Here is a 22,224-nt window from a genome sequence, read left to right on the forward strand (position 1 = left end):
AATAGCCTTGGCCTAAGGCACTGTGTTTTTGGGTTGCCCGTCCCCTTCTCGGGAATGCAATATCTCAGGAACCCCATAGCCCCTTTTCCACCAACATTTCCAGGAACTTTTATTACCAGGAATTTATTTACCTGGGTAAAAGAATTCCTGGTAATCTGTGTGGTTTCTACTGCACCTCAAAGTTCCGGAAAATGTATTCAAATTAGCGTGATGACGTAGATGATTTGGCATGTGCCCTATCTTCAGCTCCGCAAGCTTATTGGCTGGTAATATGGTAACATTAGCGCTTGTAGAGAGAGTTGGGGCTGTTTGTCTCAGCCAGCAGCTAAGTTTAAAAGTAGTTGATGATAAGTGTCGAACTAAGTTAGTCTACATACAGACAGCTGTCATTTGAGCTTATTAGTAACAATTCGCTATCAGATGAACTAGCGTGCTGTCCTTGTGTAAGACATAACATTCGTGTCGCTGGATGAGAGACTGTGGAGCATATTGAATATGGCTGTCTACATGTTTAAATGTTCATGCTTGGTGAACACATGTATTGATAAATTATTGGCTTCTTACTCGCAGAGGGTTAATGTCACTTACAGTAAGCCGTCAACTCAAGTCATTTTGGAGTTATCTTCACTTTGTTTCCACCGCGGCCGCTTGGCTGTTCACCAGTTACCGTGTCACGTCGGTGTATGTATGTGTGTGTGTGGATGTGGAGTAGTTCAGCGCCGGTACAAAAGAACCGATACCATTGGCGCTTATCAATACTACGGTCTTTGATGATTTAGTACCAGGTTTCATCAAAACACAAACAAAGTGAAGCTTGTAGAAATTAAATAAAGTTTGCAGCGGCTGTCCATGCTAGAAAGTGCGGAATGCTGCAAGTGTGCATTCCACCAACCAGCTTTCTTCAGCAACCAGCCCTGCCCCTCAAGAATTCCGGGTAATCTGAAAAGTCCTACCCGCCTACTAGGTACTTTTTCTTGGGAAAATTTGGGGTTGAGGGAAAGTTTTTTCCCCGGGTAATTTTGGTGGAAATGCGCAGAGGCTTTTCAAAATCCCGGGTAAATGAGAAAAGTTCCTGCGGTGGACAAGGGTCTCTTGAGAGTATTCCTTCACATTTGGCACAAAAGTCCACTTGGACTCAAGTATGAACTGATTAGATTTTGGTGGTCAAAGGTTAAGGTCATTGTGACCTTGTTTGTCGCATTCTTGTCAACGCAGTATCTCAATAACACCTTGAGGTAATTTCTTCAAATTTGGCACAAACTTGGACTTGGACTCAAGGATGAATTGATTACTTTTGGTGGTCAAAGGCCAGGGTCACTCTGACCTTGCATCTGTCACATTTTGTGAATGTGATATGTCAAGCAGGCCTGGAGGGCCTTCTTCAAATTTGGCCCAAACATCTACTTTAGACTCATGGATGAAATTATTAGAATTGTCACTGTGACCTCACAAAACATGTTTTTGGCCATAAATCAGAAATTCCTATGCTAAATATGACAAAATTCCACTCATATGTCTAATAGGATATAATGATAAAGTGATGTTATTCTATATCCAAAAGGTCAATGGTCAACTTTACTGTGACATCATAATATTCTGCAAAAACACTTATACACTTACACATATTTTAGAAACAGAAGGGGAGACATTTGATCAAATACTGAATTGGTGATTATTAATCCTGGGTGCCCTCCTTGAAACTGTGCTAATTGTATAGATTTTCTGTGCTGCAGAGGGGGAGGATGTATGTGGAGCATCCATCTTTTCACAGACATAGATGTAAACTGTAACTGCAACTTGGCAGGTTCGCAAAGGCATACTGCCATGAGGCAATACTCGTAATTTGGTTTGTGTTAAAAATATACTATGCATGACATTCTTTACAAAAAGCACGTATAGACTCACACAGAAGTGTGTGGCTGTGTATTTATCTGCAGAGATTCTGTCCTTTGCTTGTATTTTCTTATTTTCTTCTTATTTTGTTTTGTTGGGAACATCCCTGGGCACAGCAGGCAGGTTAAGTCGGGACTTTATAAAAAGCTAATGACCAGGTGCCAGACCTTAAGCAGCAGGTATCTTGGATGTTGTTACAAAAGTCAAGGACACTGCACCAGAAAAAAAATATATATAGTGAAAGAGAGAGAATTAATACCTCAAGGGAAGGAGTTCAAGTATCTCAGGATCTTGTTTACAAATGAGGGTAGAATGGAGTGTGAGATGAATAGGTGGTTTGGCCCGGCATCTGCAGTGATGCAGGTGGTCGAGGTGAAAAGAGGGCTGAACCAGAAGGCAAAGCTTTCTATTTACTGGTCCATCTACATCCCAAGCCTCACCTATGGTCATGAACTCTGATTAGTGACTGAAAGAATGAGATCGCCGATGCAAGCGGCTGAAATGAGTTTCCTCCGAGTTGTGTCTGGGCTCAGCCTTACAGATAGGTAGAGGAGCACAGACAACCGGAGGGAGCTTAGAGTAGAGCTGCTGCTCCTTTGCATCAAAAGGGGCCAGTTGAGGTGGTTGGGCACCTGATCAGGATGCCTCTCGGACGCCTTCCATTAGAGATGCTCTGGGCCTGTCCAACTGGTAGGAGGCCCCGGGGCAGACCCAGAACACATTGGAGGGATTACATATCTCATCTGGCCTGGGAACGCCTCGGGGTGAACTGGGAGGAGCTAGAAAGCGTTGCTGGGGATAAGGGTGTCTGGAGTACTTTGCCCAGCCTGCTGCCCCCGTGACCCGGCCCTTTATAAGCGGATGAAAATGGATGGATATTGTAAGATGGAATCTGGGGTTGTTTTTCGATTTCAGTTTTGTCGGTGATACTGTTTACAAGGAGTAAGGGACAATACCTGCGTAGCATACCTTTTAAAAACAAAACAACAATAGCCTAATTTTCTTATGAATGCCCTTTCTTGAGTGAGGCATGGCCTGTTAAGTTTATGTACTGTGAGTTTTGAATTCAGACAGACATTATTTATAATTTTTTTTCCATCCTTCACTGATAGTTCAGCTTTTGAATAAAATGTGACAGCCCTACAATACAGTAAACTTTCAAATAGTTATCCCCTTTGAGCCACTTGCAGGCTTTTAATCTGAAACATCTATTCTGGAAGTCTCATTGATGGTTACCTATCAGCAAATGAAAAAAACAACAGAATTACTAAGTGAATGAAAACAGTATTTCTGTAAATAGAGAGACTCGGTGACACAACTTTGCTATTCTACTGCTGAATTTGTCTTGTTGAAGTCAAATCCACCTCCTTTCAATGGCCTTTATTTGTAACTATCTTTTATTTGTTCATGTCACATCCCTTATACCTGTCGTTTTTGCTGATGATTTCAGATGGATTGCGGTCTGTTGTAGAGGAGCTGGAGCTGGAGAGGAACCAACTGCAGGAGCAGATACTGAGCCTAGAGGAACGCTGTCAGGATCTGGAGGATCGACTGCAGCTGCAGGCCCGCATAGAGGCATTGCAGGTAACCTGACTGTTCATAACCCCACCCAACATCCCATACTATGTCAATGCCCCAGGACTAAGTCAAACCAGTATTTGACCTGTTCATTATTGTCTTACCCTGTGAAATGTAACTTGTAGTCATTACTTACTTACTAATGAGTTACGGAGGAAACGATGAGTGAATTGCATGTTTCCGCCCCCGAATACTAGGATTTTGTAACAAACCCTTCTAACACAGGTGACGTTTGATGTAGATGAAGAAGAGCAGCCATTTTGGGTCTCTCAGGTGTGTTTGGCCTCTCATGTATGTGTGCGCTGGAGAGCCCCTCTGGCGGTGATGGCTAATGGTGTGGTGTGCTTATTTAATCTCAGACACGTTCTGTTCTTAAACTGTTTTTAAGTAAGTGTACTGGCACAGACTCACTGGGTATCGTAAAATCACACTTCTCAGACTCACTTTGCAACTATGGGTGTAAATCACTAGTTTGAGCACAATCCGATATAATATCGATTCTTTGGACAATGATACGATATTTGCCGATATCACAAAGTCTGCCAGGATACAATTTTGATAAAATATTGATTCAGGAGCCTGCAATTGATGTGAGATTATATCATGATCACACAAGCTGCCACCCCTTTCTTTTTTGCTTTTGGCCATTAAAAATCAAAACAACACATAAATAGTTTAAATAATTGTAACTGCATAAGTGCACTAAAGTTTTCTTTAAATTGACTCCACTAACACACATAAAACAGCACATGGGATAAGTTAACCTTTCTGGAAGAAATATTTTCTTTTTAACCCAAGCCATTATCTTTTTCCTAAAACTTGAAGCCAAACTTCTCCCAACAGCCATAAAACATGGATTAACAACAAGATCATTTAACGAAAGTAAAAAATTAGGCTCAATAGTAACTGTTCAGGTTCAGAGACAAAGCAGTTGTTTTTTGCTCATCACCCATCATTAGCTTAAGCACTTAGCCTAGCAGCTAGTGAAGATTTTCTCTACTCATACTAGGGCTGCAGGTATCGATTCTTTTAGTAATCGAGTATTCTATCGAATATTCTGGCGATTAATCAAGTAATCGGATAAGAAATACTGCGTGTTTTCATGAAATTACTTTAGCTTTATTTAAGGACAATAGTAATATATAAAAGAGAAAATTAGAAAGGTCTCTGAAAAGAGAGAAATGAGCGACAAATTTGTTTCCTTTTTTGTAAGTCAGAGCTGTCAACCAGTCACGCAAATGACCGATTTCATACGCACTCGCACTACGCCGCTATTTCTCATACTGTCAAAAATAATCAGTGTTAGGAAATAGCTCACTACAAGGTGCGACCTTACGAATTTAACAGCATTCTCACTAGTGTGGTGGTGACGTCACTACTTTCTGAGTCAAATAGCTTTTCAGTAGTGAAGTTAATTAATTGACCGAGTGGCGCGGTAGTGTTCATAAAAGTTACAAGCTCTTTTCCCCAGGAAAAACTCTGGAATGCAGCAAACTCTTTTCCTGTGGAAGTCTGGATAAAAGTAAGGATAGTAAAACTGAGGATAAGTGATGTGACTGACGCCAGCGCCACGCCAAGGCATTAAACGACAGAGTTGCCCCTCGTCCCATATTGAAAAATAAAATGTACTGTCCCTTACTGATTCAGTACGGGATGCAGTTTGTCCCGTATTTCTGTGGAAAGAGTTTAACGAGACATATTGGAGAAATATTAAATCAAGAGGAGAATGTCACATAATGGCAGGTCTGTCACTCAATGTCATTGTTGCCATAATTATGGACACTCCACTCAGGACCACTGTTAGCCCGCTTACTGACCCACTGGCTGCTTGATCTGACCCGCTGGCTGCTTGATAAAGTATTGAATATGAAAGTTCCTTTATGCCTGGATATTAAACTTATGGAGCTTATGGATTCATAAAGCCTCATGTGCACTTATATCTCAGTCATTGTGGAGCTGGGCGCACATGCACAAGCTTTGTTTACTCTCACACAGTGAGACACAAATTGATGCAGAAACATCCTTCAATCAGTTTGCACATCGATATCTGTGCCCGCTCCACCACTCATTAGATCTGTCAGTTAAAAATACGGCAGAGAAGAAGTGCAGTTTTACAGACTGTCTCGCACCAACGTGGTTCTCCGACAGAACAGCTGTCATTACGTGCGACCATTATGCACAGCTGTGGCTATTAATAGCGCCCGTGCCACTAATTCATCACATGTAGCCCTACCTGCAAAACATCATGGCAATGATATTTCAACCTTCATTATAACACGTCAGACAGATTATTGACGATTAATTTATAGCTCTACAGCAGAAGTAATGTAAGCGGGTTGTCTAACAGACATAAACATTTATGAGAAACTCAGTGCGCTGTATAGTTGTACTGAATTTAACGAAGCAAATTTGCCTCAAGGCTTTTTAGTAATCGAATTATTCGAGTTACTCGAGGAATTGTTTCAGCCCTAACTCATACCTTAACAAATTCCATGTATTAATTATACCTTTTCTTACTCACCGTTGGTTTAAGTCACCGTGTCTCCCGACAGAACAGCAGGGTAGAATTTCAGCCTGCATGCACGTTTTTCAGCTAACGTTGTTGAAACAGAGCAGCTATTGTTGCTGCAGGAGGTTAGCAGAGTGTGATGCCTGTCCAGGCAGATATGTCGTGTTCTATCTCATAACCGCATTGTTTACATACAGCATGTGCTCTGTCTGTTGACCTGTATTTTCTCTAGAATCCAAAATATGTCCACACTGCTGATTTTTTTCCCAAGTAAATAGCGTTATCCTGATCATCTTTCTCTCAGCTGCTTGCCAACTGCCTGCTGTTGTTCGACAATGACACAGACTTTAAAATAGTGCCGTATCCTTAAGACGATGATATTGATGGATGTTTTCACTTTGCATCCATGATATTGGATTGTTGATCATCGAATCGATATATCGATCCAGATCAATGGATCCATACACCCCTATTTGTAACTGTCAAAAGTGGTGAATATAGGACAGTTCTTTAATACCATGTTAATGGGGGAAATAATTTGATAATATCAAAGATTCTGATGGTGACTATAATAATAACAGTGACTGTTAATTACAAGTGTCCTTTGATGTTGTTCTCCAGCAAGTCTGCTGTCATCCATATCCGTGTGCAGTGACTTTTTTATCCAGTGCTCTGTATTTAATCTTTACACATTGATCTTTCTTTTTCCGCCATCACAGAATGAGTCAGACAAACTACAGAGCCAACTTGCCAGCGTCCGAAGTCAACAGAGCAGAGATGCAGAGAAGCATCAGCTGCTTGTTAGCAGTCTCAATGAACAGCTCAAAGGGTAAGCTATTCATTCACAACAGAAATAGCTACCTCTTATCACACTGAAATATAGCAGGATGCAGAGTGAAAGATTGTTTATGAAAGCTGCCTATTCATTTCTAATAACGAAATTATTTTCAACTTGTAGTATCCACCCTCAGTTCCTGGTTTCTAGAAAGCATTTGTTTAGCAATTAAATAAACATTGTTAAAAACTTAACGGTAGCTTCCTTTAATAGTTTAGAGACTAAGTTTCAATGTCAGGGCGATTTCAAAGAAACATTTTGAGTTTGTGCTCCTTCTCCTACAAAATTGATCCACTTTTCAGAAATAGTCTCTGGTATGGCTTCGTTACACCAAACAGCAGAAAATACAAAATGCAAAAATAAGTCAACAAAAACTTCCAGTAAGAACACCATCTGGCAAAAGTCAAGGTCCCTTCTTGTCCTGTAACTGTCAAACACTAATTCAAATCACGTGCTCTTTTGCCTTAGGCTCAAACAAGTCCACAGAATGTATCCTGATTGGTCAGATTCATCAAGTGAAATCAAACCTTCTATGAATTTTGTAAAAAACAATAATATCAATCAATAAATGAATAACGAAAACTACAAAATTAAATCAATCTTCACAATATGTGGAGGGAACTTTATTAAAAAATAACTTTTTTTCATATTTGCTGAAACTGTCACTATATTCACACAGCACTAAATGAGACAAATAAACTGTGAAAAAAACATATTCCTCTGCCGTCTTGATTGCCTTGTAGTGCTTCTAATGGCCTGACTGCATGTAAACGAAAACCGCAAATCAGAGCTGAGAAGTCTCTAACGCAGCTGTCAATCATGTTAATCACTGCCTGTGAACTGCTGTTAAACTGTCAAACTAGGTAGCGCTGATCGAATATGAATCAAGATTGTGTTACTGCATTGTCTATTTCTCACTTCAGATGTTTTCGTGTACTGTGCAGCTGTAAGATGAGAACATTTGTAATCTGGCTGCCATGTTGGATATAGTTAAAGCACCACCCACCAGCCAGACCAACTTTCTCGTTTTACAGCTAAACAATACACTAAAATATGGGGATGGGAAACTCCAGGGACCTCAAGATTCAATTCAATTACGATTCAGAGGGTCACGATTCCATAATAAAACGATTATGGATGCATCACATCGCATCAAAATGTTTGATTTCAACACATGATTTATTTTTCTCTCTTTTTTTAAAGATAGCAGACTGTATTTTTGGTGATCCATAATTGAATAAACAAATTATTTTGTCCAGGTCCCTTTCCCCTCCAACCTACCTTCATACCCTCACTTTTGAATCAGGGGGTGCCAGTCGGATTGTGTCCATCTACGGATGCTCACGCTTGTCCATTGTGGGATACACATATATATGGGATATACACACGCCTGAGTAGAGTCCAGTGTTTGCATAGCCTACTGTAATATTTGCCCTGAAGCAGTATGAAGTTCATGTTCTATTCAATAATATACTCTCCAAGTTACTGCATTGATGACTGAGTAAATTAATTTGAAAGCACCTTGAAGTCTCCTGTATGAATAAGAATAGCATGAGGGGGAAGCAGAGTGCTCTGCGTCAGCCGCTGTGCTGTTGTTTATATTATGCCAGTAGAGGAGCTGCAAGCAGCCTCTCACTCTGTTAGCGCCCGAAAAAGCCAAGACACTGGGCAGGCCAGGCACAGGGTATTTAAGGTAAAACAGACTTAGCAGAGAGTTATTTTCTTCACCACAGAGGTGTTTTAATTTGGTTGGTCAGCCAGTATACAAGTTGATCGCTGCTCCTCTCGTTAATGTTAGTCTCTGGGTGATGGCGTAGTCTAATTAAGTATTCACAGTATACTTCATGTGTTCAAATGTTATTATTTAGTCATTAAATTAGGCTTACAACCGCTGTCTTTTGTGAAGATGAATTAGTACAAGTTAACCCTAGCTTGTCCGTGTTGTAGACTGTCCAGGTGCTACACTGACTTCACAGTTGAGTTCTGCCTCTTTTGTTCTATCAACATCATGATATGAACAAACATTTACATAAACGTTTATTGACATTTGTGAATTGATGCTGAATCGTCCATGTCCGCATCGCGATGTATTGTAGAACTGTTTTTCCCCCCACCCCTACTAAAATATGTTTCTGAAAACATCTGAGGTGAGAAATGGGCAATGCAGTAACACAATCTTGATTTATATTTGATCAATGCTGCCTGCAGTCCATAGAGCGGTTGACATGACTGACAGCTGCATTAGAGACTCCTCAGCTCTGACTGGTTGTTGCTGCCAGCACCGCAGGAGATTCTTGCAAAAGCCATTAGAAGCAGTAGGAAGAGGAGAGACTATTTGTTTCATGTACTTCTGTTTCAACACACCCTTAAATTTACTTTTGAGTAGCTCCTATTTATCCTACTGGTGACAATCAGATTAGAGCATTATAAACCTACAGATCACTTAGTATAAATGTAGAACAGTAGAGCTATTATCACATGATCACATGTTCAACACCATAGGTGAGGGGGGAAAGTTTAAATGACAAACATGCACCCTGAAATGAGAGCACATTCATTATTTAAAATAATAGAGAAGGTACACTACAAGGCACTTGAGAAGATATATCATTGTTTATTCTGGGCTGTATTTAACATTTCCTTAAGTTTTGTCTTTAACATTTAGTACTGTGGATAATTTAACTGTGACAAAACCTGTGCCAAAGACACAAACAGGACATGAACAATATCTCTGTAACTGACAAATCCTCATTGTGCCTGTGAGTGGTATCGTCTGCCTGATATGTGTTTTTCTTTTCCTGGCATTGTTGCATACATCCTAGTATTTAATATAGATATATTTAATATTGGTATATTTCAAATGGTACATGTTTTAACTGAGATTGTTTTGACAGTTATGATTGTGTTTTTAGGTTGAGTAACACACAAGAATGCCTGGAAAGCTCACTCATTGAAAAGGAGAATACATTGGCCAAGACGTCTGAGAAACTTGAGCTCATCAGCAGCCTCAGAGAATCCCTGAGTGAAAAAGAAATTCAGTACAAAGAGGTGTCTGATAAGCTCCTTCAGACTGAACACACTGTAAGACACACTTTTGTTTGTTTGTTTCTGTTTATCACACTTCCATATTTAGCAATAGTTCATTTTGTTGTTTCTTTTTTTGCAGCTTGAGAATGTTTCCAAGAAATTTAGCGGCTCAGAGAAACAGTGCGCTGAGTTGAAATCAGAAGTTGTTGACCTCACACAGAAGCTGAATGTGCTGAAGGACAAGGTGTGATTTTTATTAATCTGAACATCATTCTTTATTTAATTTTATTTTTTCTTAATCCATTGCACGGTAGTCCTATACAGCTTTGCACTGGTGATAAAACTTCTGCTGCCTCACTCGATGCTTCATCATTTTTCTCTCTTCATTTTCAGGCACAAAAGCAGGAAGTCACCATAGAAACTTTACAAACTGAGCTGGATCAGACAAACGAGGAGCTGGACAAATTAAATTCTGCCCACCTGGAAGAACGAGCCCAACTCATCCATGACCTTCAAAGCTGCGAGCGGGAAATTGATAGACTTAAAGATGTACTGTTGGAAAAGGAAGAGGAGATTTCAAACCTATCTGGTAACATGGCGGAGTATGCAGAGCAGGTCACAGTACTGAAGCACGAGATTAAACTCAAAGAAGAGAACCTGGTTCATGTAGAAAATGCACTGAGTAAGGCAGAGCGGGAGGCCAAGATTATCAGAGACTCCCAGACTTCAGACCAGCAAGCCCTGGATAGGAAGATCACAGAGCTGGTCGAGAAACTCAAGGATACAGAGATGGAGTTGGTCAAAACCAAAGAGGAAAGAGAGTCTAAAGGGGCTGAGTTGGAACATCTGATAAAGCAGGCTGAAGAGGACAAGAAAACCATTCAGGACCTGCGGGGGGAGATTCAGAAACAGATTATGAGCCATCATAATCATCTTTCCGAATGTGAAACACATGTCACTTCACTAAAGGAACAGCTGATGTTATCCACCCAAAAGCTGCAGGAGTCAGAAGAACTTCTTTTACAGCTCAAGGACAAAAATACCAGCAATGAGCAGCTACAGCAACAGCTCAGTGATAAAGAACAGCTGTATGAAAAACAACTAAAATCATTCAAGGATGAACAGAACAAACTCTTGGCACAGGTGGAAAAACACAGTAATGAAAGGCGGACATTGTCCAAACAATTAGAAGAGCAAGTACGGAGTGAGGAGCACATCAAAAAGGAGATACAAGAGAAACTGGAAACCATAGCATCACTGGAAAACCAACTTAAGGCAACTGATAAACAGGCCAAAGACGAGAGGCAGAAATTCAACACTGAATTGCAAGTCAGGCATTCAGAAAATGAGAAATTAAGCAGTGAACTTCAAAGTAAATCTGAAAATATCTCCAAACTCAAGAATCTATTAAAAAGCATGAAGACAGAGAAAAAACAGCTGCAAGAAAAACACAAAGAGCTGACAGAGGAACTTGAGCTACAGAAGCAGAATGTTGATAAACTTAGTAAAAAGGTTACATCTGCTCTTGAACTCAACCACAGTCTTGAGAATCAAGTAGATTGCCTCACAAAAGAGAAAGAGAGACTTGAACTGGAAGCAACTAAAAGCGCAAGAACTATTGCAGAAGTTACATTTGAAAAAGATTCCTTGCAAGCCAAAATGTCCATATTGGAAAAGCAGCATTCACAAAACAACAACATCATTGAAGGGCTCCAAAGAGATAAAGAGAATTTGACTCTTCAAACTAATGAGTTAAACAAAGTTCTTGAGCAAAGCACTCATTCAAACTCAGAGATTTTACTGACAAAAACAAATGAATGTAGTAATCTCAGCCAGTTACTACGAGAGAGGGAGGAGAAGGTGACACAACTGCAGGAACAAGTGCAAAGCTTGACTTCTAAGGTAGACCAGTTCCAGCATGACATGGCAGAAAAAGAACAGACTGTCAGTGATCATCGAACACAGATAGAGGCCCAAACAATACAGCTAACGCAACTTCAGGAGACGCTGTCTCTGCTGCGAGAACAGGAATGCAGTCTCAAGTCTGGCTTACTGGAGAAGGATACAATGTTGAAAGAGAAGCAGAAAGAGTACCACAGTTTGCAGAACGAAGTGACACACCAGAAAAATATTGTATCCAAGCTACAAGCAGAAGCTGAATCACTTGGTAAAGAACACTCACAACTATGCCAGCAAATTGAGGAGAGAGAAGAAATATTGAAAAATATGACCCAACTGTGTCAGAAACACAAAGAAGAATTGAATGATACAAACCAGACTGTTACGTCTCTCAGTGAGCAAATCCGTGTCATGGAAGAAAATGCCAGAAAGTTTGAGTCTGAAGCAGAGCTGAGGCAAACAGAGCTGGCTAGCTTAAACAGCCACATCAAGATAATGACTGAGGAACACCAGCAACTCCGTGCTGCTTTTGGATCCAGAGAAAAGGAGCTTGCTCAGCAAACGCAGGTTCTGTCTGAACTTAATGGAAAGCTTAAAGCAACTCAAGAACAGAACTCAAGTTTTAGCATGAAGATTAGCAGTCTAACAGAAAACAATCAGAGACTGCAAGAGGAGTTAACACAGAACAGCCAATCAGTTTCTGAACTAACCACTGAGAGGAGTTTACTCCAAGAACACAATTCTGGCCTTGAAATTCAAATCTCAGAGAATCGGAGAACGATTGACAGTCTGTTGAAGGAAAAGGAGAAGCTCATTATCGCAGAAGATGAATTAAAAAAGATGCTCAAGGAAAGCAAGCAGTCACTTTCTGAAGGTTTGCTTGAGAAAACAAGTGAATGTACTAATCTGTTTAAAATGTTAAGGGAGAGAGAAGAACAAATTCAAAGTCTACAGGAGCAGGTTGACGGCTTCGAAAAGCAAGTTAGTCAACTCAACGCGTTGTTGAATGAGAAAGGACAAACAGTCTCACAGCAGAGTTCACAGTTGGAAGCTCAGCAGAACCAACTCCTGCAACTTCAGGATACTGTATCTATGCTTCAGGAACAAGGATCCGTCCTCAAGTCAGGGCTAATGGAGAAAGACACAATGGTTAAGCAGAGAGCAGAGGAGTGTAGCCTTTACCAAGAAGAAGTTGTGCAACAAAAAGCCCTCGTATCACAGATGCAGGGTGAGATAGAGTCACTCAGAAAAGAGTGCTTGGAGGCAAAACAGCAGATAGAACAAAAAGAACAGACATTGAAAGAAGTAACAAACGAGTTTCAAAACCACAAAGAGGAGCTGAATAAACGGAATGAGTCAGTGATCTCACTTAGTACTCAGCTTGGTGCCATGAGCAAAAACGCTGCAGAGACGGAGGTTGAAATTACCAACCTTAAGTCCGCTGTGCAAAAACTCACTGCAGAACATTGTCAGCTGTCACAGAAGGAGGACCAGAGGAAAGCAGAGATCACTGATTTTCAAGATAACATTCAAGCACTGAATGAGCAGAATACAAGAATAAAATCTGAACTTCAAAAAACTGTGACAGAGCTGACCAAAGCACAAGAAGAGGTCACGCACCTTCAAACAGCAGTCTCTGATGGGGAAAACAAACTTAAAACTGCCGTCTCAGAGAATGAGAGGCTTAATTTGACTGTGCAAGGAAAAGATGAGTCTCTGAAACAGCAGGAGAATTTAATCCAGCAACTCAATGGCAGGATTACTGACCAGGAGATGCAGCTCAAACAGAAAGCAAATGACAATGATAGTTTAAGTGCAAAAATTTCAGAGCTTGAAGATTCTGTCTGTAAACACAGAGGGCAAGTTAACAGTCTTTCTTCTGAGTCATCCATGCTGAAAAATGCTTTAGAGAAAAAGGAACAGTCAAGTCTTGAATTTCAAAATCATTCTTCAGCTGCTGTTGAAAGTCTCAATTCAAATCTACAAGCCAAAGAGGCTGAGTGTGAGAGCTTAAAAGAACAGACTTCACACCTTGAAGAATCAGTCAGAAAGCTCAACAGCACCCTCCAAGTGCAGATATCTGAGGTGGAATGTTTGAAAAAGGCTTTGGAAGAAAAAGAGTTAGCTCTTTCAGACCAATCAAAGTCTCTCCAGGATATTCAGAGAAGAGCAGATGAGGCTTTGCTCTTCAAAACTCAGTTCATGGAGAGCACAGAGTTGGTGTCACAGCTACAGAGTCATATTCAGGTACTGTCTACTGAGTCTGGAAACCTCAAAAAGTCAGCAGAGGAAACAAAAGGTGCCCTGAACAACCTACAAGAGAAATATGCAGCTAACTTAGAGGAGCTACAAGATGTGAGACAGCAGTTGTCCAAAAGAAGTGGTGAAGTGTGCAACCTTCAGAAGTCATTGGAAGACATCAATAATGAACATCAGGTGGCAAAGACCATGATAGAAACACTGAGAAATGAATTGTCTGCATTCCATCACAAACTTGAGAAGACAGAGGACCTCAACTCCAGTCTTTCAAAGGAAAAGGACGAAGCTTTTGCTTCTCATCAAGCAAGCGTGTCACTGCTTACTGTTGAAATAGAAAGACTCAAATCACAACATCTTCAAGTTGTGGCACAGATGGATGCACTGACAGAAAACCTTGAACAGAGAGAAATGGCTCTCCACGCAATTAACAGCCAGTACACATCCCAGGCCAAACACACAGCCCAGCTGGTTTCAGAAATGCAGAAACTAGAGCAGCAAAATAAGAGACTAAATGAGGAGGTTAGTTTGTCAAAGGAAGAGCACCAGAAGCTTCTTTCTGTGCTCAGTAATGAAAACACACATTTACAAGAGGAAGTTAGAAAACATCTTGCAGAGAGGGAAGAGCTGGAAAGGAAGCATCATCAAATATGGGCATCGCAGGGGGAGCTGCAGGTTCAAATGGAGCAGCAGTCCAGCAGCATGAATGAAATAATGGAGAAAATGATGTCGGAGAAGGAGGGCCTTCAAGCAAAGGTTAGTGCCAAAGATGAAGAGGTTTCTCTATTAAAAGAAAACATTCAAAAGATAGAGCAAATTCTGCAGGATTCTGAGAAAGAGTGGTTGTTAGTCCTGGATAGAGAAAAACAGGATAAGAATTTACTTGCAGAGCAACTGAGAAGTGTTGAAAATGAAATGAAGTCTAAAGATGTTAAGGTTAGTGCTTTGAAAGGAGACCTGGATAGTTTGCAGGAGAAACTAGTAGAGGCTTCCTCTGCAATTAGGCAGGGGTCTGATCAACTGAGCACGAAAGAGTTGGAGGCATCAGCAGCAAGGATTCAACTTCAGAAGGTATTAGCATCTGTCCAGAAAAAGGATAATGACAACTATGATTTGCAACAGGCTTTAAAAGCTGCAGAACTTGAGTTACAAAAACTTCTAGGAAGAAAAAATGGCACTGACAAAGATTCCTTTGTCTCACCACCAACCCCATCTGAGAGATCAGCTACTGGAAAGAAAGAAAAGACCTCATTGCAGGACATGATAAAACAATTACAAGAAAGTCATCGGTTTGAGGTAGATGCTTTGAAAAATGAGTTGGATAAAACTATCACACAGTTACAAAAAACACAGACTACACTTAATGAAAGCGAGAGGAGGAGTGAAGAGAGGGGTCAACAAATAGCTTTGTTGCAGGAGATGGTAGAGCATCTACAGACTCAGCTCAGTGCTGAGTTAGAGAAAGAGAAAGAAGCTACTGTCAAACACTCTTCTTTATACAGAGAGTCACAAGCAAAAGATGACCAAATCAGTTGTATGAGTATTCAGATAAGTCAGCAGAAGGAATTACTTGCTGGACTTAGTCAGCAGTTAAGGGATAAGGATGCATCCATTGCTCAAGTCATGGAATCTGCCTCAAATGAAAGAATGAAACTGGGTGAGGAAAAAGCATCACTAACAGCACAGTTAGAAAGCATGGCGGAAGAACACAAAACCTCCATGACGAGGCTTGAAGAAATTTCTCAGCAGTTAGAGGAATGTATTTCATGCTCTCAAAGTGAAATTGAGACCAAGAATTCAGAGAAACTTCAGCTGATTAAAGAAAATGATGATCTGAAGAATGAACTAGCCAAGGTGTCTAAAGAAAAAGATGCAATGAAGAAAAAGCTTCAAGCTGCTCTCGTTGTAAGAAAGGATTTGTTGAAAAAAATTGAGCAGTATGAAAACCAAAAAGAAGAGAGTGCAAATAGTAAAAGTGAGGTTTCACTTTTACAGGATAAATTACAGGAAGTAACTAATCAAGCTCAGGCCACTGCAAAAATGTACGAAGAAACTGTTGCTCTTCTCGAAAAGAAAATTCTTGAGAAAGAAGGAGAGATCCTTGATCGCAAAACAGAAAGTGAAAGACTTGTCAAACAATTACAGTCAGAAAAACATATTTTGCAAGTCTCAATCAATGAGAAAGAAGTGTGTTTGTCAGAAACTTTGCAAACACTGACTGAGAAAAGCTCTGTTATGGAGCAGCTGCAGTCCAGTGCTGCTGAGGGAGAAGAAGCATTTGAGCGAGAAAGAACCCTCTGGGCGCAGAAATTAGAAGAGCTTCAAAATGAAATCAAGACATGTAAAGATGAATTAAAGGACAAATCTTCTTCCACAGCTACCGCTGTTGATTTGGACAATGAGCTTGCGCAGATGAAGCTTGAAAAGGCGACGCTACAGAAAAAGGCCCAGGCTGCCCTGCTGGCACGTAAAGAGACACTGAAGAAAGCTCAAGAAAGTGAAAAGAAATTAACTCAAGAACTTTCTGAGCTGAAAGTTGACTACAAGGCTCTCTTGGAACAACGCTGTCAGCAGACAAACGAGCTAAACGCCGTCCAATTACGCTTTGACGAGAAAGTCAGGGAACTGGAGGACCTTCGTAAAAGCTCTGTATCTGATCAAGATGAACTGGACACTTTAAGACAGCTTGTGGAGGAGAGGGATACAACTCTACAAGATTTGAAGATGTCTCTGGCTGAGAAAGAAAGCCAGTGTCATTCTCTATTAAACTTGCAGACAGAGCTAGAAAATGTTAAATCCAAATTTGAGAGCATGTCTCTTGAGATGGCAAGTAAAGATGAGGCTCTGGTAGTCATGGAGCAAAGAGCAAAAGATTTGAAATCAACACTTCACGAGGTAAAGAATGACTTAAAGAAGAGCCATGCAGAAGTAAAAGAAAAAACAGAACAGGTTGAGAAATATCAGGAAACAATTAAAGTTGCTGAGCTAAAGATGCAACAAGAGAAGCAAGCTTTATTTAATAAAAACAGAGTTTTGGAGTCCCAGCTGAGCATCTCTGAGGAACACATGCATGCAAGTAAAGAAAAATATCAACATTTGATGGAAGAAAACAAGGCTCTTTTGGAAAAAAATGATAAGATGAAAGTGGAACTTGAGACAGCAGCTGCCTTAGCTTCACAGAAATCCTTGGAAGTTTCAACTATCCAAAAGATTTTGGCAGAAACCCAGCAGAAGCTCAGTGATGACAAAGGTGTTTTGACTGAAGCGCTTGAAAAAGCACAATGGCATTGTACTGAAAAACAAAGGAATTTGGATTTGTTGAAGCAAGAAAAAGAAAATGCTTTCAGATTAATCGATGAACTCAGTGAAGAGGTAACTACTTTAAATAAGCAACTTAAAGAGAAAGTAAATGAGCAGCTACATCAACAAAACCCTGAAATGTGCATCAAACAGAAAGATGTTAACAAAGAATCCATCTGTCTTTCTTGTAAATGCGCTGAAAACTTTGAAAGGGAACTAAAAGAGAGAGATGATGCCTTGTTAGTTTCTCAGGCTCAAATTTCAGAAAAGGAAGACCTTATTGCTGCACTTGAACAGCAGTTACAGCAGCAAATTAAAATACATGAAACTACCATTGAAAACATGAGAACAGAGGCTGATGAGCTTCAGAAATCTCAAGATGATGGCACCAAAATGAATAATCAGGACAACCAAAGAAAAATTGCTCTCCTAACCAGGAAACTTCAAGCAGCTTTAGTTTCTAGGAAAGAACTCTTAAAGGAAAATGCAACACTCAAAGACAAAGTAGAAAAGCTGTCAGCCAAACATGAAGCTAAAGAAGCTGAATACTTAACTCTGGAATCATCAGTGCTGAAGCTGAGGCAGCAAAATATGGACCTGGAGAGCACCGTATCATCTCTGAACAAGGAGAAAGACAAACTCAGCAATGAAGTTGATGGCATCGCTAATGATAATTGCAACCTATCAGCAGCCTGTGAAAGCTTGAAACTAACCATAGAAAACATCACCCAGCAGAAACAAGCTTTCTCCTGCCAGCTTGAATCTCTTAAAGACTCTCAAACAGAGGAGCTGTCCAAGTGGAAGTCAAAGCACGCTGAGCTGAAACAAGAGTATGAGTCCCTTTTACAAGCTTATGAAAATGTTAGCAGTGAAATGGATAAGATGAGACAGCTTTTAGAGGGGGCTAAAAGAGATAGGCAGGAAGCCCTTAGAAAAATCCACAAACATGAGACTGAGATGGAGATTCTGGAGAAACAAGCAAGAGAGATGGATGAAGAAAACAGAAGAATTAAAGAGAAGATGCACCAATTTTCCAAAGAGAAACAGCAAAAGATTGAGGAGCTGGAGGAAGAGAATCAGAAAATTAGGAAAGAGCTGACTGAGCTTGAGGAAAACCACAAAATGGCAATGTGTGAGCTTACTGATAAAGATCAAGAATTGGAGGCAGAGATTTCCAGACTTAAAGGGTCATCAGAGGACCTCCAGGAGAAGCTTGCTGAATTGGAGGTTGAAAATACCCAACTGACAGAAAAGCATAAAGACATTAGCCGTTTGTTGGAAGAGAAGTACTCAGAATCGAATATTTATACAAATAACATGCAGCTTAAACTCGATGAAGCACTCCTTTTGAATAATTCACTAACTGCCCAGATTGAGGCCCAGAAAACAGAACTCTGTGTTCAGTTGGAAATCAACAATTTGTTACAAAAGGAGAAGCAAAATCTTTCTGAAAGAATTCAGAAGATGCAGAATGATCATGAATTACAGTTGGGAAAGAAAGTGGATGACATTAAAGAGCTCAAAGACATAATTAATAGACACAGCCAGGAAACCATTAGCCTTAATGAGAAGGTGAAAATCTTGGAGGATGATAAGTCTCTTCTGCAGGAAGAGCTTGAAAATGTTCAAGAAATTTCATACAAAGTGAAAAATGAAAATGAATATTTGGAAACTGTGATCCTCAAAAACTCTGAAAGGATTGACGAATTGACTGAGTCTGTCTCTGATTTGCAAACCCAAAACAAGCAGCTGTCCTCTCAGCTGACAGCCAGTAAAGAGATGAGTTGTCAAGTTCGTCAAGAAAAAGAGGAGGAGCAGCTCAAATTAGTCAGAGAGTTTGAGGAGAAGCTCAAGACGGTCCAGAGAGGCAGTGAGGGCTCCAAGAATGTGAAGAAAGAACTGCAGGAGCTACTGAAAGAAAAGCATCAGGAGATAAATCAGCTGCAGCAAAACTGCATAAAATACCAGGAACTGATTTTAGATTTAGAGGGCTCTTTGAAGACCTCGCGGTCCACCTGCGAACACTTAGAGAAAGAATTGAAGAAAACCTCAGAGAAAATGTCTGTTTTAGAGGATAGAAGTAAACTAGTTGAAGCTGAGCTGGTAACACACAAGAATCTCCTTCAGCAGGCCACAGAAAAGATCTCTATTGTTGAGTCTGAAAGAGACCAGCTGGCTCTGGAAATATCTCAGGAAAGTAAAAAGTCTGAGGATCAGGTCATGGAGAAACCACAATCGCCCCAAAATATAGATGAGAGGCAATTCAATTCTTATATGGAGAATCAGTTTATGTTACAGCAACAGGTAGATGATCTTAAGGCCCTTAAAGATAAAGAAAGTCAAAAAGTGAGTGAACTGAGGCAGCACCTGGACTCTCAAGATCTACAGATAAATACTCTAAGAAGAGCAGCTGAGACTAATGAGGCAAAGCTGTCTGCTTTATCTGCCACTCCTCAAGGTGCAGATGCTTCCAAACTTTGGAATGATTTGTACCAAAAGACATTACATGAGAAGGATAATCAGCTCCTCGAACAGGGTTTTATGATCAAACGATTCCTGGAAGACATGAGAGTGAAAGATAAAGAGGTGAATGAACTACGAGTGACCAAGTCAAGACTGGAGAGGACTCTTAATGAATACTCTGTCGCTGCTGCTGCACAGCAGAGACAGCTGTTTGTCATGAGCGCTAGCAATGCTGAACTTAATGAGACCATGGAGCTTATGACTGTGCAGGTAAAAGAACTCAGTGCTCACGCTGAAAGAATGGAACAAGATAAAATCGCACTGACCCGACAGCTTGCTGACAAAGAGGATGTGATTTCCCAAATGCAGCTAAATCTCCAGCAGATAGAGAAGATATATGCGGACTTAGATGCTCAGCTGCTCCTTTTACAGTCTCAAAATGACAAAGTTCAAGCCGACTTTGAGAAGCAGGAGGGAATTTCTCTGCAACTGAAAACACTCCTCCAGGGCAAAGATGCTGAGATCTCATCTTTGCTGTCCTGTAGAGATGGGCAGATGTCAGGATATCTAGAGCAACTCCAGGCTAATTACCGCACCCAGGTAGCAGTGTATGAGGACAGGTTGACATCATCACGCTACCAGAGAGAAAAGGCTGACAAAGAGTTAAGAGGCCTTGAAGCAAAGGTCAAAAGTCTGCAAATTACAGTTAACAGGTCTGCCCAGGAAAAGGAGCAGATGGCTGCTATGATGGAATCACTCAAGAGCTCAATGGTGTCTTTACAGAGTGAACGGGAGCGACTGATGTCAGAATACAGAATACTTGAAGCAAAGAGTCAGTTAGGGATAAAGGGTAAAGAGGGCTCTGCTGATGGGGAAGGTGGTGCCACCAAAGGCCTTAAACATGAAATAAGGAAACTGTTGCATCAAATGGATGATCTCAATTCAGAGAACGCTATGCTCAGGGCACAGCTGGTTCGCTACAGAGAGGATTTGAATCAGGTTTTGTTCCTGAAGGACAACCAGTTGAAGGTGCTGCTGAAGAAGCAGCAGGATGTGATCAAAAACCTAGAAAACCAAAAGGCTGCAGCTGAAAAGCAATACCGAGAGTCCCAGTTGGAACTTCAAAAGGAAGAAGAGGTGAGCAATACTTTAAAAGCAGAGATGTCTAAACTCAAAGCTCAGGTTTCAACCCTGGAGGCTGATGTAATAACTCTGAAAAAGGAAAGAGCCGTGACAAATGAAGGCAAAGTGATTACCGATTTGCAGGAAGCTGTGGCAGCCAAAGCAGCTGAATGTAATGACTTCCAGCAAAAACTTCTTTCTCAGAAAATCCTTACTGATGAGCTCAAGGAAAAAATGCACCTAGTGGAAAATGAAACAGACAAAAAGCTGGCTGAAGCTGAGGACAAATACAACAACGAGCTGGACGCCTTCGAGCGTGAGGTGGAGCTGATGAGAAACCAGCGGGAGACAGCAGATCAAAGGGTGGCAGAGCTGGCTAAAGACCTACTGGAAATAGAGCAACAGCTATCAAAGGCCAAAACACAAAGCAAAGACATGAGGGCTCAAAATGAATCCATGTGCAAAGCCATGGCTGCTCTGCAGAATGACCGAGACCAGCTCATTGAAGACTTCAAGATCCTGAGAAACAGATATGATGAAGAACTCAGAGAAACTCAAGCAGCCTTGAACAAGGTTGAGCGCAGTCTGCAGGATGCCATGTCTGACTTGGCGATGTTTGCTAAAGAGAGGGACATCCTTGTTCAAAAATTAAAAGCTTTAGAGAGCAAAGACTCACACACAGAGCTGAGCAATCTGTTGGATCAGCTGTCAAAGGATTTGTCAGAGAAGGAAAGGGACCTGAAGCAGGTCGTCCTGGAGAATAATATGTACAGCAGACAGCTGTCTGCGTTCTCCAGGTCCATGGCCAGCCTCCAAAATGATCGTGACCGGCTGATGGATGAGTTGGCTGGGGCCAAAAGAGCGGTTGAGTCTAGGCAAGGGTCAAGCCCAGAGACTGTCACCTCTGTGAGTGTGGAAAAGTCAAAAGAAAGTGGTGTCAGTGCTCTCCAGAATGAAAAAGAAGGGCTGGTAAGTCAAGTCTTCAGCTGTGATATGAGTTTGGCTGTTGCTTGCACTTCCTCTCCGCTGGATTTCATTTTGTGGAAAGCATGCAGTGTCTAGTTAGATTTTTTAATACATAACATCAGGGTTGGAAATTAGCGCCAGACAAATGCTGGTAAAATATGCAAGTGGCTGATTCACTCAAAAAAACAGTGATAATCTATTGAGTGGCTGGTAGATTTTGGAATCCACCAGCCACAATGCCAGGTGGACAAAAAAGTTAATTTACAACCCTGATATGATATCATTGCTATGACTTGCATGGTATTTTTTGTTGGACATGTTGCACATGTTCTGGTGTTGGTGAAGTTCAGTTTGATAACATTGTTTTTTAAGATGA

The 22,224-nt window shown here is 40.8% G+C and overlaps 1 protein-coding gene across 7 annotated transcripts in view; it reads left to right on the forward strand.

Annotated features, from left to right (window-relative positions):
• The window catches only part of si:ch211-220f16.2 (golgin subfamily B member 1), a 54,624-nt gene that overhangs the window by 25,143 nt on the left and 7,257 nt on the right, over window positions 1–22,224 (forward strand). For 3 of the 7 annotated variants that reach the window (XM_050041000.1, XM_050041009.1, XM_050041015.1), the window contains exons 17-22: window positions 3,344–3,477; window positions 3,697–3,744; window positions 6,700–6,809; window positions 9,728–9,896; window positions 9,982–10,086; window positions 10,236–21,851. In XM_050041000.1, the coding sequence (XP_049896957.1) occupies window positions 3,344–3,477; window positions 3,697–3,744; window positions 6,700–6,809; window positions 9,728–9,896; window positions 9,982–10,086; window positions 10,236–21,851 (12,182 nt within the window). The remainder of the gene's footprint in view (window positions 1–3,343; window positions 3,478–3,696; window positions 3,745–6,699; window positions 6,810–9,727; window positions 9,897–9,981; window positions 10,087–10,235; window positions 21,852–22,224) is intronic. The other 4 variants (XM_050041022.1, XM_050041040.1, XM_050041029.1 and 1 more) reach the window with 3 other exon arrangements.

Source organism: Epinephelus moara, chromosome 1 (genome assembly GCF_006386435.1).
Source record: "Epinephelus moara isolate mb chromosome 1, YSFRI_EMoa_1.0, whole genome shotgun sequence".
Lineage (NCBI taxonomy): Eukaryota > Metazoa > Chordata > Actinopteri > Perciformes > Serranidae > Epinephelus > Epinephelus moara.